This window comes from Schistocerca gregaria, chromosome 3 (assembly GCF_023897955.1).
Source record: "Schistocerca gregaria isolate iqSchGreg1 chromosome 3, iqSchGreg1.2, whole genome shotgun sequence".
Classification (NCBI taxonomy): Eukaryota; Metazoa; Arthropoda; class Insecta; order Orthoptera; family Acrididae; genus Schistocerca; species Schistocerca gregaria.
The window spans coordinates 894417507-894434584 of NC_064922.1; the positions used below are offsets into that span (position 1 = coordinate 894417507).

At 39.3% G+C, this 17078-nt stretch overlaps 1 protein-coding gene across 2 annotated transcripts in view; it reads left to right on the forward strand.

The window, feature by feature from the left end:
* Nucleotides 1-17078, forward strand: part of LOC126355142 (vacuolar protein sorting-associated protein 8 homolog) — a 204863-nt gene that overhangs the window by 53734 nt on the left and 134051 nt on the right. For both annotated transcript variants that reach the window (XM_050005329.1, XM_050005330.1), the window contains exons 7-10: nucleotides 8461-8712; nucleotides 9758-9892; nucleotides 14280-14393; nucleotides 14491-14606. In XM_050005329.1, the coding sequence (XP_049861286.1) occupies nucleotides 8461-8712; nucleotides 9758-9892; nucleotides 14280-14393; nucleotides 14491-14606 (617 nt within the window). The remainder of the gene's footprint in view (nucleotides 1-8460; nucleotides 8713-9757; nucleotides 9893-14279; nucleotides 14394-14490; nucleotides 14607-17078) is intronic.

Here is a 17078-nt window from a genome sequence, read left to right on the forward strand (position 1 = left end):
TGCATCTAGCAATAAATGTCTTTAGATTGTGACCTGTTGTAAGATACCAACTTTAATATTGGACCTCGCTCTTCAGATGACACCACATTCCTGCCTGTCAAATCTCAGCACCATGGTCATTAAGTGCTGCATGTGAGTAGGAGGAAAAGGGCAGGGGGGGGGGGGGGGGGGAGCAGGCCTGAATGCAGACATAGATGAGGGGACAGGAACTGTAGCAACAGCCAATGGCAGCTCCCTGTTCTCACTCCGATATTCACCTTGTGAGTGACCAGGAAAACTGGCCAAAAAAACCAGACACAAGGTGCATGCCCGCAACCAGGGATGCAGATGCGGTGGTCAGGAAGACAGCAGATAGAACTGCAGGGTGCCATGGTGGCTGATTAGAGGCAGTGCCTCCACATACGTCACTTCTGGCGGGGGGACCAGTGGCCGACATCACCCATTGGCACTGCACTTTACAGCATCAACTGTGACAGGTGGAGAGCTGGAGATGACTGCTGTTGCAGATTCTAACAGCTTACTAGATCTGTTGGCAAATATTCTGCAACGGAGTCACTGCCATTAGAGTGCTGCAGCTGGTGATACCAGTGCAGCCCTTGCACCCATGAACAATGGAAGGCGAATGACCCAGCACTTGTGTGATAACTCCATGCACCCAATGCCGTTCTTGCCAAAAACTTTGTCCTGTGACTGAAACTTCATCATGATGAAAAAACTGTTTCCGTGGCAGCCGCAAATGATGCAACGGGGCATGCTAATAACGACAGTGTAACAGTACTGCCTGCACCTTCCTATCAGGTGGTGAAACCTACAATTATGGACAAAGGGATATAAGGCAAAAGGTTAGGGCCCATGTACTATCATGTGTCATTTCCTGTTGCTACCTTATTGACATAATACCTCTGAAACAGGAAGCCCTTTGGCAATCACAATTTCAGTTAATTACAATATAGATTGAGTAACATATCAGATCTCAATAACAGAGCAATAGAGACAGGTAGACTTTGATTAATGAGAGTTTCAGCTAACCCAAATTATGAAACAGCTCTTAATTTAATTAAAATGGGACAGACAGGCCTTCAGTAATAACAGCTTCAGTTAAGCAAAATTACCAAATACAAACGCCCGAGCCTTCAATAATAACAGCTTAAGTTACAATAGAGATAAGACACTCTCCTCTAAACCAGTAAATAATAAAATTTAAATGACTGAACATTTCTAACCAACATTAGTTACACGTCTGACTTGGACAAATAACTCTTGCATAAACCAGTAATTAATAAAATTTAAATGACTTAAAATTTTAAATCAGCTTCAGCTAAAAAAGACGTAGCCAAATAACTCTCATGTAAACCAGTAATAAATAAAATATAAAGACTCCAATGATGAGTAACTTAAGTACAAAGAATCGAGAAACAATTGCAGAATAATTAATGTATTACACTCAAATTGTGATAATAGTAAGAACCAAAATGCTCCCTTTAAACAGTAATAATTAATTTTGGAAAATTTTGCACATTCAGCCAACAAGAATTTAAAACATGTTAAAATAACCAGGCGATGTGACGAACAATCACTACCAAGATACAACCAAATGCTTTGACAGTGAAATAATGCCCTGTCGCTGTGCCACGGTTAGAAAGGCCAGACAGATGCAGAGTACCTCTACAACTTGCTAAGGTTGCACATTAATGATCAATAATGACCAGGATACCGCAGCAAGTAACGTCAATACAATTCCAGCGAAGAACAAGTTACCAAATGAGCTATTTTAAGGTACAGAATAAATTAATAAGTCTATAGCAGCATTCGCGTGACACAGAAGCCCAACACAGCTACCTCGGCCCTTAAGTCAAACACGTCAGTGTACGAAAAGGAAGAAAAACCAATGAATCGCCCACAACAGGCTGATCTTCGTTAAGTACAGCAGAGCAGCAGAACCAAACTTTACACTGGCCAGTCATCTAACGATTATGTGCAATAATTCCTGGTCAAAATAAACTTTATGTCAAGTACTAACAGCTCATTCAGATGATATTTAATAACAGAAATAATATTACACTTGCCAAGAGAAATTACATAAGTCAATGTAATTTGCACTTGCATGACATGATTGAAGTAATCTCAGGTAATTGCTCCAAATGAAAACTAGCCAGCTAGATATTTAGTATAATTTACTGTTGCTGGTCCTTTTCAAGAATCAACGGACATTAGATCTTCATTCTTGTGGCACCATGTATAAAAAAAGAGTTACATACAAAGCACTGTCACAAAACCTACATTCGTTTTAGGCTGAACAGGAACTGCTGACAAAATACCCTATATTCGTGTTAATGTTCCTATATTCCATCACCAAAACGCTTGCGCTTATGCACAATATTCGCTGTGTTACACTGAACTAAACTACGCTGGTTGCAACCCTGTCTTACTCGCACTGTTGACACAACCAGTGTCCAGCAGTACCAGCTCTGTTGAAAACACAGGGATACACCACACCTGTTCCCCCACATGGCTCAGTCCCCAGAGGAAATATGGAAGAGCTGCTGGCACAACAGCCTTCCTGTCACAGAGCAGAGGGAAAGGTAAACCAGGAGGCTGCAGCCGGAAGAAGGTGAGCTCTCCTCTCGTGCGGTGACGATTGTCAACTCGTCACGTCACAACATGTCCCATTTCCTGCCAATAGCCGCGAGCAAAGATCTTAGTGGCCTCAAACCAGAGGGACATAACATGACAGATTGAGCTAGTGGCACCAGGAATTCAAAGGGCTACACCAGCAACCCCGCAACTGCTCATGTGACAAGGAGTGGTATAAGGAAAGAAAAATCTTTAAGACTTGCTCCTGTATGTGGGAGGAACAAAATTTCCCCATGAGACTTTCAAACATATGAACGAACCATTCAGCTTCAGTGTTAGACTGAGGATCAAGAAGAGCAATAGTGACATGGTTTGTGCTGTTGTCAGCACAAATCCGTTGAAAATCACCTGATGTGACTGTGGTTCATTGACCGAGACAGGGACCTCAGGAAGATGTTAGAGGCAAAATGTAGAGGGCACTGTTAACAGTAGAGGAGGATGTCATGTGATCTACAAATGGAATTGCACTGTACCTGTCTACCACCTACAACAGTCATGTGTTTCAGGATGGACACACACAATCAGGGTCCAAGTGTTGCCACTGTCCAGAGGGTCGTGGCTGTTGAAAAAAGCATTGCAGTTGAGTGGACTGACGATCCACACAAGCTGTGCAACAAGAGGTCATTTTCTGACTTTGGTCGTCAATATCCTGTCAAGTACAATGACCTTTGTGTGAATTACACTCCAGTGACCATGGTGCAACAAAGACAACTATTCTTGCTGGAGGAGTGAGGAATCATAACCTGTGCATCGTTATTCTCAGAACGGAGCAGCAGAACACCTGACCATTCCGATAGTGTATTAAGATTTGAAAAGCAGTGATGTGCAGCTGGGTGGGGGATTTTCTTCAACTTACATTCCCACCCATGGCACACTTGGTGCAAAACTGCAGCTATGTCAGAAACAGGTGCTCTAGGAAAATGCCGGAAGTCAAGAAGAAAATTTTGAAGAATTTCAAACTCTTGAGTGTAATCCGTCAGATGAATTAAATGCTATGTTGATACTGACAAGTAACAGAGGCAACAAGTAAGTGTTCGAATGTTGTGCAGTGGGCATGTACAACAACTTGTGTTAATAATTGGACAATAACAGAGCTCAGTGCTGTGATCTTTGTACTGTCTTTGGTGGGATAGGCTTGGAAGAATTGAACAAAATTTTTAATGGCCAATGGTCCACAATAAAAAAAAAACTTAACAACTGTACAATCATTGATGGAACTTGGTAACACCATAGATAATGGCAAGTGCTTCTTTTTCAAGTTGATTATAATTGCACTGAGCTTTATTGAGTTTTTGAGGAAAAAGCAATGGGCCTCTCAGATGGATCAATCCTGTGGAAGAGCACTGCTCCAGTTATGTAAGAAGATGCATCCATAGCTAACACAATAGGCTTAGCTGGATTAAAATAAACTACATAACGAAGATGTGACAGTGTCCTGCAACTGCTGAAATGCAGCCTGACATCCTTAGACCACACAAAGGAAACACCTTTCCAGGGTAGCTGCCTTTCAGCAGAGAAGCAATTTGCACATTTGCAATAAACTTAATGTAATAAATTAATTGCCCTACAATGAACTGCAATCCTTGAAATTACAGGGGGCCAGAAAATCTTTAATCCTAAGCCAACCATGGTGCAAACTTAAAACTTGTTTAATGTTCGGCAGGCAAACAACCCACAACGAAATCATCCAGATAGTTTGTACACATAGGGAATGTGGTTGTTAATTGTTCCAGGAAATGAAAAATAGCAGTAGCTGAAGCACTTCTGAATGGTAGTCTTTGAAGTTGGAACAATCCCAGGTGAGTGTTGATCATAAAATACTGCTTTGACTGTCCATCCAGTGTAACTATAAATATGCCTGACATAAATTAATCTCTGACACAAATTAATCTCTGAAAAGAATTTGCTCTGTCCCAATCAGTCCATTAATTCCTCCAGCTGTGGGAGAGAAAAAGAATCCACAATAGTTTGTGGATTTACTGTGGCTTTGAAATCTTGCACACACACACACACACACACACACACACACACACACACACACACATTTAAACCTCCTGACAGCTTTTTAAGTATTAGCAAGGAGGGATGCGCACTGGCTTGCAGAAGCGAGTTGTATCCCCGATTGTCTTTCCATCATCGCAGTCCATTGCAGCCTGCTTTTGTATAGCATGGGGAACAGGCCTAGCATTATAAAATTGTGGTTTTGCATTATCTTTAATTGTATGTGTGCCTTAAAATCTGTAGCCCTTCCTAACCCTGGTTCAAAAAGTTCACTTTACTTCTTGTACTAATCAGAAACAAGGGAATGAGACACTGAATCACTGATTTGTGACACATTGCCTTTTATGTACAATTGAACAAATCAAACAAGTCTTTGCCAAAAATGTTTGCACTGTTTCTAGAATGTAGTACATGGAATGAAATACACTTAGTAACATCACGAAAAGTTGCAGGCAAACTGCACGCATGTAGTACTGGTATTTCTTGTCTGCCATAAGCAGACAAAATAGAAGTAGTCTTTTGTAGTTGTGGGCTACGAATCAGATTATAGGTGTCTTTACTGATTAGGGATACAGATGCACCTGTGTCTAATTGAAATTAAACTGTCTTGCGAGCCACTCTTAATTGGACAAAAAGTTTTTTCTACTGTCAGTGAACTACAGCAGAAGATTGGCGTGAAGTGAAAGAGTGAGACTTACTTTGTGAATGTCGCAGTTGCTTGGTCATCACAGCATGAAATTGCTGTGGCTTTGTGTTAGGCTGGCACTCTTGTAAATAGACTATTTGGATGTGACTTTGCTTGTCATACTTGAAGCACTGTGCATAAAAAGGACATGCTTGCTGTCATGAGTAGGAAAATACTGTAGACAAGACATACTCTCCTTTTTCTGAACTACAGCTCATGTACCACATGACCAAAAGATTTTACCTTCAATCTGAGCCCTGTTTTTATGCACTTTAACATTAGCTGACAACTGATTGCCTTTGTACTACAAACAAGAGAAATAGACAGAACCTCAAAATCAACTTCAGTTCCTTCCACAGTACTCTTAGGTGTTGTAATTGACAGAACTGTTTTCAAATCCAGGTCTGGAAATTTTAGGATAGTAGCCAATATGCTTATATCTGATGTGTTTTTGCAGGATTGCCTCATGTAGCCTCACATCATTATAAATTTGTACACAAAAACACTTGAACATACAATGTCTTCTTAGCCATTTTAAGTTCAGCATTCCACTATTTTAATGACTTTTCAGGGTGCTTCTTTAGATGGCAAAATTTAAATCTTGCTACTGTGACATGAATCTGTGTCTCATAACCTTTGTCGATATTCCTAACCAGTTCCTCATATTCTACATCTTTGGGAAACAATTTGAGACACAAGCAATAGACATCAACTATACTATGCACACCGTGCCTTGAATGCTGTAGGTGTTTAAGTGAGCTTTGAGTTGAGTGTGATATTCCAGCTAATCTTCTTCCTTGCTATTAAACAAATGAGATTTTGGCACAGCAACCTGCTATTGTGCTGCATGTTGTGGCAGTAAGTTTATTATCTGTTGAACACTGAACAGCAGTCATTGTCTGCTATGTCTGAAACTGAACAATTTCATTTAATCTTGGGGCTCAGATGTGGTTAAACACTTAAGAGTAGATACAATAATACAGAAAAATTTTAGCTACTGTGATGAGCAAAGTGCCAAGCATGTCTGCACAGGCAAGAAAAGGTTAAACTTTTGTCAAAAATACTTGTCACACTTTTTATATGTATTGGATGAAAGAAATTGCACTTGAACACAAGTGAGAACCAGATTCATCACCATTTTTATATCTTGTTGCAAGCCTAGATGACAGTTCTAAATATTTACTTCTGGAGAAGGTTGAGTAGATGATACAACATATAATGGACATTATATCTGTTCCAGTAAAACACTTCAATACCGGATACGTAACATTGGTGAACATCCATGCCCCCCCCCCCCCCCCCCTCTCTGCGGGTCCAGGTGTTAGAATAGGCTCAAGGTATTCCTGCCTGTTGTAAGAGGCGACTAAAAGCAGTCTCAAACTTTTCAGCCCTATAGGTTCAGGTCCTATTTTATGGTTTGACCTGCCACTTTCCAAATTCTACAGAAATGCGGGCATATGTGGAAGGATGCCTTATATGGTGCATGAGTTATCCATAGTGCCCTTAGATTCGATCTCCTGAACTGTCCTTTCTTTCAGAAGTGCGAGTTCTGCAAGGTTCGCAGGAGAGCTTCTGTAAAGTTTGGAAGGTAGGAGACGAGGTACTGGCAGAAGTAAAGCTGTGAGGATGGCACGTGAGTCGTGCTTGGGCAGCTCAGTTGGTAGAGCACTTGCCCGTGAAAGGCAAAGGTCCCAAGTTCGAGTCTCGGTCCGGCACACAGTTTTAATCTGCCAGGAAGTTTCAGTCTTTTACAATGTTTCCATTCTGTTTAACAGCAATAGTGTCAAGGCTTCTTTTCCTGTCTCTTTTTTAAGAATATTCCCTGTTGGTTTGATTTTATTATATGATCTGTCAATTTCAGACGAGATGTGCATAATGCTGGATTTTTACAACTTTTCGTAATATGTTACAGTACTGTTAATAATAAGGAAGTATTTCTGGGTTATTATTTGTTATAAACAAAGCTTGTTAGTCTAAGATAAAATGAGAAATCTGAACAGCTAAAGTGTGCGTGTGTGTGTGTGTGTGTGTGTGTGTGTGTGTGTGTGTGTGTGTGTCCTAGTGAAGCATTAAAATTATGGTGTAACAAGGAATCATGTAACCAGCGGACATTGCTTATTACTTAAACAAAAATCTGGGTGTACTTTTTAGAGAGAAATATCTGTACTTAAAGAAATATTTGTATGTTAATAAAGTAAAATGTGTAAAAAGTTTTCGTCTTCTGCAAGTGTCAATTACACTTACTCAGTATTCTGAAGCAACTAATGATTTATTGTGGAAATGCCGTTTGATCAAAGTAGTTGTTGATGAAAGCAGCAAATGAGGTAGTTAAGGATGCATTTCTTTCACACAGTGTCTCAAAACAGGTCACTCTTAATAGTTGTAAGAAATAAGGTCAACTTCAGTGAGAACCTAAGACAATTGTTTATCTTTCAGAAAGACTAAATAGTTTTAGACAATCGAAAATCCAGGATGGAATGTAACAATATTATGGAAAGGATAGTTGCTACTCACCATATAGTGACTCAGCATCTCCGCTATTTGGTAAGTAGCAACTATCTTCGTCATAATATTGTTAAATAGTTTTAGACTTACTTTATATATAAAAGTAGTCTTTCATTGTTTCCTGCTGAAAAATGAGCATGTTATATATGTTTCCTTCAAGTGGTACTGGGTGACGTGTTGTAAATTGTGAAGTGTTTTCTCTTCTTTGAGACAATACTAATTCAGAATCTGGCTAAGTCACTTGATTTTGGTTTTGCAAAATTTCTTTAATGCATCCGACATGAAAGCTATGATGCATCCAATGCAGAAGGTATGTATTCATCATCTATCGTCAAAACTGAGTATTTACTTTCTTTTGAAGTTGTACATCGTGATTTGTTGCACCACGAGAATAAAAGGGCAAAGCCACAAATGAAAGCTGTAGCAGGCCTTAAACAGTTCTTCTTGTTAATCCTTGTTTCTGTACTGTAGCTTTAGTGATGATAAAGTATTTGTCTCATTACACAAGGTGTCACAACTTTCACACAGTTTTGTAACATTACACTGAATCTTCAGAACTTCTGTCAGTATTTTTCCAGTCAGTGTTCATAAAACTTCATTACATATTAACCATATGCAATCTATGATTTTTTCAGGTTTCTGTAGACAATAAAAGCAAAGTACGGTTTGTGGCACTACAGCGCTTGAGTGTTGGTTACCAATTACTTAGTCTGCACTGGCTGAATACTCGCACCCTGGCTGTTTTGGACACATTGGAGCAGCTGCATCTTGTGGATGTTCGGTCACATGAGGAGCTAGAGGTTCTGGACCTAGCAGCTGTTGGCCTGGTGTATGCAACAGCACACTTCAAGGGTCTTGCAACTGGTGGAAATGTCAGCAAAGCGTTGGTATGCTATTTTCCAACAATTGCAATGTCTGATATTTTGTGTACTCTATAGCTTGAAACCTATACATTCTCAAACTGTGTATAACAGCATCAAAAATGTGAAAGAGCCATAGAATTTACATGGAAGTTTGGGTGAGAAGAAGTGTTACTTTGAAAAAACAAATCCAGAGCCTCCAGTTTTGTAATAAATAAAATACACTTCATCTCAGGACAGAAACCCAACTGGAGGAACATTGTTTGAAATGGTCAGGAAATCATGCTTTCCACATTCCTATCAATATAAGCCAAATAAGCATGTATAATGTTTTTTTTGGGAAAAATGAAGACTGTAACTGAAAGAGCTAAGTTGTCCTCAACCAGTAGATGGTTTGAACACCACTGTGATTTCCTAGATGGAGTCTTCATGGAGATGCTATGCTCTTGGCTTCCTCCAATCTTTGACTGACAGCCCTTTTCTTACAGGTTGACATACTGTTTAATGTGCACTCTGAACCACAGTGCAATGTGCTATTTTCACATAAACATCATTGGCAGAGTGATAAGTGACAGAAAAATTCTAGGACCAATTTTTGATTGTACCTCAAACATTTTGGTTTGTAAATTGCACTTACCCAGTTAGCAGTGGTTACACATGACTATTAGTCACTGTTGTTTTACCATATATGAGTAAGCTTTGGTAACTGTTTCCCCTCAGATGCATTACACATTATAACTCATTTCTACTTTGTTGTTGTCAGTGGAATCTAAGAAATCCATGAAATGTATACTTCCATACATATATGAAGCTCAAAGGTTCAAAATTACTAATTCCCATTTTTTGACATTAAACAGAGTAAATACTAGTAACTGATTTTTGTCATAATTTCTACAAGAAAATGTATGGAGGTACATGAAACTAAGCCCTTAATGTCAGTTTACAACAAGTGAAGATGTTCATACCTATGACTGTATAAAACTGAAATGATTTTTCCCCACAAACTTTAGTAGTTCTCGTATATTTCATTTATTGTTCCTGCATTGTTAATTTTAATTTGTTCATTTTCTAGGCCTTAGCAGGGGAACATGCCTGCTATAATTCTGTAGTCAGCTTTGGAAGCCAGCTGCTGCTGTTGGGCACTAAAACATTTCATGTGTTGTCAATCAGAACTTGGAATGATCGTCTAGCACACCTTGTGAAACAGGTGAGTTGTCACATTCTGCTCCATTGCTGTAATGAAGGATAGCATCATGCATTATTGCCACATTTAATAGTTGGCTATAATTGTAATAAGTAAAAGAGAGAGATTAAATTATTGTTGTTCTGTCACCAAACAAATATGACAGATTATATTGTGGTGTTTTACATGTTTATTCCATTAGCATGAAAACGGTACATCTCCTGTACACGTCTTAGGAAGTAAAAAGGATAGTTCCCAAACATTCTATACTTTTTTCCTTATAATGTAGGATGAAAATTAAATGACCTACACCCTTTGTTCGTTACTCCTGTCATGTTATCACCCCCCACCTCACTCCTTATACACACACACACACACACACACACACACACACACACACACACACACACACACACACGACCCTGCTAGCCCATAATTTCCAACACTCATTTTCTTTCCTGCTGTCTGTGTTTTCCTACACTCTTTTACTGAAAAGTAAGTAGCTCTGGAAGACTTGAAATTATTTTGCTTTTGCTATTTTTTTCAAGTAAGGAAAAAATTGTTTAAGTCATGTAAGCTGATAGTGTTGCTTGTAATTAAACTGTAAACTGCATCATTCTTCTTTCTATGAAAGTGTAGAAGTGGTACAAATTGGCAATGGCCTCGTACTTTGTCTCTTGGTATGTGCCTTGTTATCAGCCCGAGTTTCCATACTGTAATGAGACCAGTAACGGATTAATATCCCAACCTAGAGGATGAAAAAGAGTTCTGCTTTGTTTTCTATTTCCACTTTGCTTGTCTGATGAATGGGGTATCCCTTGAAAATATTTGTTCATGAATTTCATATTTTTTGGTTGGGATCCAACAGCAACACAGTGATGTTTGCTTTGAATATAATTACATTCATAGGGAGAGAGTAAATTCAGTAAACAACATTACATGGTATGTTTTCCATAACCTATGGTTTCCAATAGTGTGTTTGTAGTAACTAGAGCTACATGCTACATGTAACTATTTTGCTTGAGAAATAAAAGTAGCAGACTCTTAGATGAATATAGTAAATGTGTGCTTGTGCGTGTGCCTGAGAGTGTACTCTTAGCTCATTATAGGTTTCAGACAAAAGCAAGCAGAGTTTTCATTCTTTTTTGTTGATGGCTCAATGCCTCTAGTATTCGGCAAGAGGTCTTCTTTACTTCCAGATTATTTAGATTCTTATTTAAGCATTTTATTTAGTCCGAGGCACTTCCATTTTTGATAAAGTAAGTAATAAATGATGTCGTATTTGCCCAACTACAAGATTAATATTTTTTCCCCGACTTCATAGGGTTGTCTTACATTCACCGATTAAACTACTGCCGGCGAAGTCAATATTTTTACATTATATAAAAGACTAATATGGGGATTTTCTTATATTTACAGATGAATCTTTGGCAATTGAAGTCACTTGAAGATTGATTCTGAAGAATTTGGGAAGGTTGTGTAGTGTCATAGTAGTTCATATTAGGTGTGTGAAAACTAATGAGAATGACAACACTGCAGATGATATGGCAACCTGTGTTTTTTTACATATGTAGACTTGTGTGTTCATCCCTTTCAGATGCTCAGGCAGAGTTTCAGCTCTATAGAATCATCATGTGACTTTTTGAGAGTACCCATCAGTGAAGTTGTGTGTGTGTGTGTGTGTGTGTGTGTGTGTGTGTGTGTGTGTGTGTGTGTGTGTGTGCGTGCGTGCGTGCACACATTACGAAAATGAAACGGTGGGATTTAGAGCAACATTATGCAATCAAGTTTTGTGTTAAAGTTGAGGAATCCATTGGTATGACCATTGAAATGTTGAAACAGGCATATGGATAACATTCCTTATCAAGAGCTCAAGTTTTTGACTGGCACAAAACATTTTTGGAAAGCTGAGAACATGTTAAAGAGGAACCTCGCTCACGGAGACTTGAACTTCAAAAACCACTGAAAACGTCGAACATTTGGATGCTCTTGAGAGATCGGATTCACGTTTAACAATAAGGATGATGACTGAGCTGTTAAACTTACACCATACGACAAATTTTGACCAAAATTTTGCACGTTCAGAAGGTCTGTGCCAAAATGGGCCAATAAACCTTACAGCAGAGCAGAAGGACAGTCGAAGAAACGTGTGCATTGATCATCTTGAGAGGAATGATGAAAAGGCTCAGGCATTTTATCACAGATGGTGAATCCTGGGTTTTTTAGTATGATACTGAAACAAGGAGCCAAAGTGAGGAGTAGCACTCCGAAACATTTTTTTGACTGAAAAAAACTCGAATGAGCAAATCAAAGGTTAAAACAATGCTGAATTGCATTTTTGGCAATAGGGTATCATGCATAAATAATCTGTTCTTCCAGGACAACCTTGTGAAGTGTTTTACAAAGATATCCTTGAAAGGCTCAGGAAAAGGGTGGGACCAGACATTGCAAACGACTGACACTGCGTAATGTCAACGGCCCATGTCACATGGCCAATTCCATCATGGAATTTTTGACCTCAAAAGGCATTCCTGTTGCTCCACAGCCCCCCCCCTCCCCCCAATTCACCTGATCTGAGTCCTTGTGACTCTTTTCTTTACCTGAAATTGAAAAACGTCTTAAAAGGACATCCATTTTGGACTCTGGAGAATATTCAAAAGAATGTGAGTGACATGTTAAAGGCCCTACCACCTGAGGCCTTTCATTGCTGCTACCAGGACTGGGAACAACTTCGCCAGTGTATTGCTGCCGAAGAGAACTACTTTGAAGGGGACAATATTATTCTTTGAAAAAAATAAAAACTGTGATAGACAAAAAATTTGTTCCATTACTTTACTCCCTCACCTTGTACTCCTACTTCTGGCGCAGTCACAGGCAGTGTCTAATTTGACTGTGTTTTGTTTTTATGGGCAATTATTTAATGTATTTCATTCATTCTTTCTTTCACAAGGATGTTATTTATTTAACAACATTGTGTGAGCCGAGTGAGTACTGCAAGTGACTGGCGTCCATCTGCCCATAACATAAGCTGACAGCTGTTGCTCCTGCCACACATTGCAAAGTTGTTGAGAGGCCAAGCTCCATGACACTGCATCAAGGTGGTCAGAATCTGTTCTGACCACCTCGTGCCACATAGATGCTGTTCTTATGTTAATAGTAAATTGTTACTACTTGTTTTTCTGGAGTGATTGGAGGAAGTTATCTCAAAAGTGATATTATTTGTTAATTATCTCCAGTGAGCAAAATGTAACATTGATTTTACCAAACGAATGCATTTTTGGAGAAGATGGTAAAAGTCTGTATAGAGGCCAGTGGAACACATACGTGTGTCATACAGCAATATTAACAATGCTTGTGTTGATGGAATAGCGGAAATGAAAGGTAGTGTGTCAGCTGCTAGATCTGTGCCGCCAGTGAGAGAGCATCAAGGAGACGACATGTTGGGTAGCAGGAAATGAAGGAAAATACTGTTATATTCTCATTAATTTTTAAGACAGATGTTCTATATCAATGAAACAGTTCATAATTTTGATTAGTGAAAATATGTTAAAAATAAAGTTCTCTCAAAGGACCTCGTTAAAAAAGAGTATTCTTATACTTGTAGAAATACGGTATATTACATATGAATTCTCATGACAGACTATATCAGCTACTCCTCTTTGTAAGGAAGCTGAGCTCAGTAGAAGCATGTTGCCCACCGCCTTTTTCCTGCTGACTAAGATCGTTTTTAAAATCCTAGTGGGCATTTTTTTGTAAATGTACTCTCAGTGGCTTCAGTGTATATCATAATCTTTAAATTAAGACTGAAAATCAGGGAAAGTGTTTTATTATGTGAATTAAAATAGCAGTGACAAGAAATAAAGCATTGTGGCAGTTGTTATTCGCTGAAGTATGTACAAGCTATTATTATGATGGTTTCACCATTCCCAAAAGCATTTAAAAGCCTCTGCCAGCATCTCCCCAGCAAGGAATGCATGAACTATCTTCTGTTTGCATCTAGTATAAGTGCATGGTCAAATGTGACATTGTTTTTGAACATGATTGAGCATTCTGTATCTAAGGCAGAACACAGAAACCAATCAGGAATTTGTGGTAAATTTGGAAAATCGCGTAAAGGTTGCATTGAGCCTGCTCATTGCACCAGTCATCATTTTTAATCTGTGAAATGAATTCAGTGTGGGGCTGGCAGGCCTTCCTGTGTCCCAGAATTGGGTTCTTTAACCCACTTGTATATGAGGGCAGGTGTGTCTGAAACACTATCATTTTAAATGTGTAACATGATACTAATGTTTGATAGGTAAACTGCAAAGTTAAGTGAAAACCTGACCTTCCTTCACTTACATCAGGATTAAATTGTTACATGCAGCATTGGGTTTCTATGCAAAATTGTGACATTTTCATTCTTTCCTAGGATCGGTACCTGGAAGCACTTTCACTCGGAATGGACTTCTACCATGAAAGAGGGAAGGCAGTGATTGGATTGAAAGGCCCTAAAATCAAAAGAAAAGAAATAATTTGGCAGAAGGTACTAATACATGCTGTTGTGTATGATCCTGATAATTTTTGAAAATATTGTGTTATAAACAATCAGTTTGTTAAACATAATTTATACTATATTTCAGGTGCTGGAGATACTGAACATTTACATAGATGAAACACTAATTCATGGCGGCAGTACTGATACCTATCAAGAGTCCATACCTGCATGTGTGGAATACTGTGTGTCATTGGATGTAATGTGAGTGGTGGTCTTAGTTTATTTATCAGACTGAATTTTACCATAAAACACAACAGATAATGTTGCTATGTTCCTAAGTAACTTCTGTTTGTGATTTTGTGTCAGATGTCAGAACTTATATAATTTTCTGCAAGTTTTTTGTTGTTTTGTGGCTTGTTAAAGCAGTTTCTAGTTTGGTAATACAAATTTTTGTTTGATTTTACAAGCCGGCCAGAGTGGCCGAGTGGTTCTAGGCGCTACAGTCTGGAACCGCGCGACCACTACGGTCGCAGGTTCGAATCCTGCCTCGGGCATGGATGTGTGTGGTGTCCTTAGGTTAGTTAGGTTTAAGTAGTTCTAAGTTCTAGGGGACTGATGACCACAGCAGTTAAGTCCCGTAGTGCTCAGAGCCATCTGATTTCACAGTGTCTTCTGAGGTGCATTATTATTCTGATGTTGTGAGTGTTATGTGTGAAATGAAAGCAGAGTGTTTCTTTGATAGATGCTGTTGGCTGAATTTGGCTGTGTAGGTAGTTGTGAATGTGAGAATTTGTACATACACCCAGAGAGAGAGAGAGAGAGAGAGAGAGAGAGAGAGAGAGTGCAGTATTAACAACAGTCTGAATGGTTCAATGTGCCATGCATCAATCACCTACATGCGAGAAGTTGTTTTTCCTCTTTTTTGGCTGTTATCTCCATCCTGGAATTTCCACATTGGTCACAATATTGGTAATGATCATACCTCCAGTTTTACCTGCTAGACACTGGCCACATCTCCCTTATAACACAATGCTCAAAATGTTCATTTCTTAGAAGAAAAACTTCCAACTGACACAAAAAGCTGTTTAATAAAGATTATTAACCTCTCATCCTAGTTTCCTTCCAGCACTAAACATTTACACGAAGAATACTATACATTTTTCCATACTTGGTGAGTAAGTATCAGTTTATGATCCCCAAGGGTCAGGCATAAGTCTTCTGGTGAAATTAGGCTTACTGTTGAGCTGTAATGTCACACTATCCTTGGTGGGGACAGAAGGCTTTCTGTTTAGATGTGAGTATTTGATATCAACCTTCTTTTTTTTCCTCTCTCCCTGAAGATGTATGAAGACTTGTATAGAGTTGCTCCTGTTAGGCAAAGAGATATGCTGATGGTGATACCTTCAGTTGTTGCTCAAATAATGAGTGTACTGGACACATTGTGTTCCCTTTTTTTACAGCACATATTTTGATTAATTTGTATTCAGTCCCCACCTCTGTGTTTGACCTCCACATTTTTCATATTTTTTTAGAGATTGTGTGGGGAAGGTCACTCATTACCCACCACTTGTCAGTGCGGTGGGTTCTCAGGTACTCGTACAGCAGTAGCCTCCTAATCACACAGGGATCATACCATCGATGTCCGAGCTGTCGAGCCATCGCCTCCCTGTGCATGCTGTGAAGTAGGTGCCTCTTCATTTGTGAGCACTGGGACTCCAGACACTGGCTACCATGCCCTGGGGCCTTTGCTCTGGCTGCTTAGCAGTTGTGTGTAAACTTCTTGTTTGGAGTAAGCAGAATTGTGGCAGATATTTCACATCATGAAATGATCAAAGTTGCCAGCCAGTGGCCACAAGAGCCCAGCAGTCTTTTCAGACAGACGACAATTCAGTGTCGATACGTATGACCTTAAGAGCTTTCTCTCCCTCCTTGGCTTCACTGTGGAAGAAAAACAAAACCAGATGCCACCTGGACAGTTATTTCCGTCTGTTACTGGTTTGCACCCAAACAGGTGATGGATCCTGTCTCTCTACTTAACCAATGTTTTTTGTGGAGAATGTAAAAATGTATGTGGCTATCCCTCTTCTGTTAACAAATTACAAAGTGGTTCCATCTTAATTAAAATGACAAATCCTATTACCCATCCCAGTGTATTACTCTCTTATAAACAACTTGGTGATGTACCTGTTACCATTAAACCCCATAAGAACCTCAGTATGGTACAGGGATCAATTTTTCACAGGCACCTAACACTGCAGATGGACTAAGAACTACGTGAACACTTGGAGGTGCGAGAGATCCACTTTGTAAATCGTGTATGTTGAGGTCCATCATGCAATAAGACAGACACCAGTGAATTCATCCTCACTTTTGAGGAACATTTTCTTCCAGAAAAGGTCAAAATTATGTGTTACCACTGTGATGAGAAGCCATATTCTCTACCCCAGATGTGGTGTTCTACATGCCATCTTTTGGGCATATGTCTTCCTAGCATACATATGATGTGGGTGGCAGAGATTGTGTCTAGCCACTTCACAGAAACCATATGCGCTACCACCTGTCTACGTCAATTGCAGGAATGGACAAACTCTCTGATCCCAGAAGTATGCTGTTACTCAAGGGATACAAAATCCACTGTTCACCTCTCATATTTTGGAGCTCAGAAAAACTGTGATTGTTTGTACCCAGTCTCAGTGATATCGATCTTTCCCACTACTGTGGCCAAGTTATCAG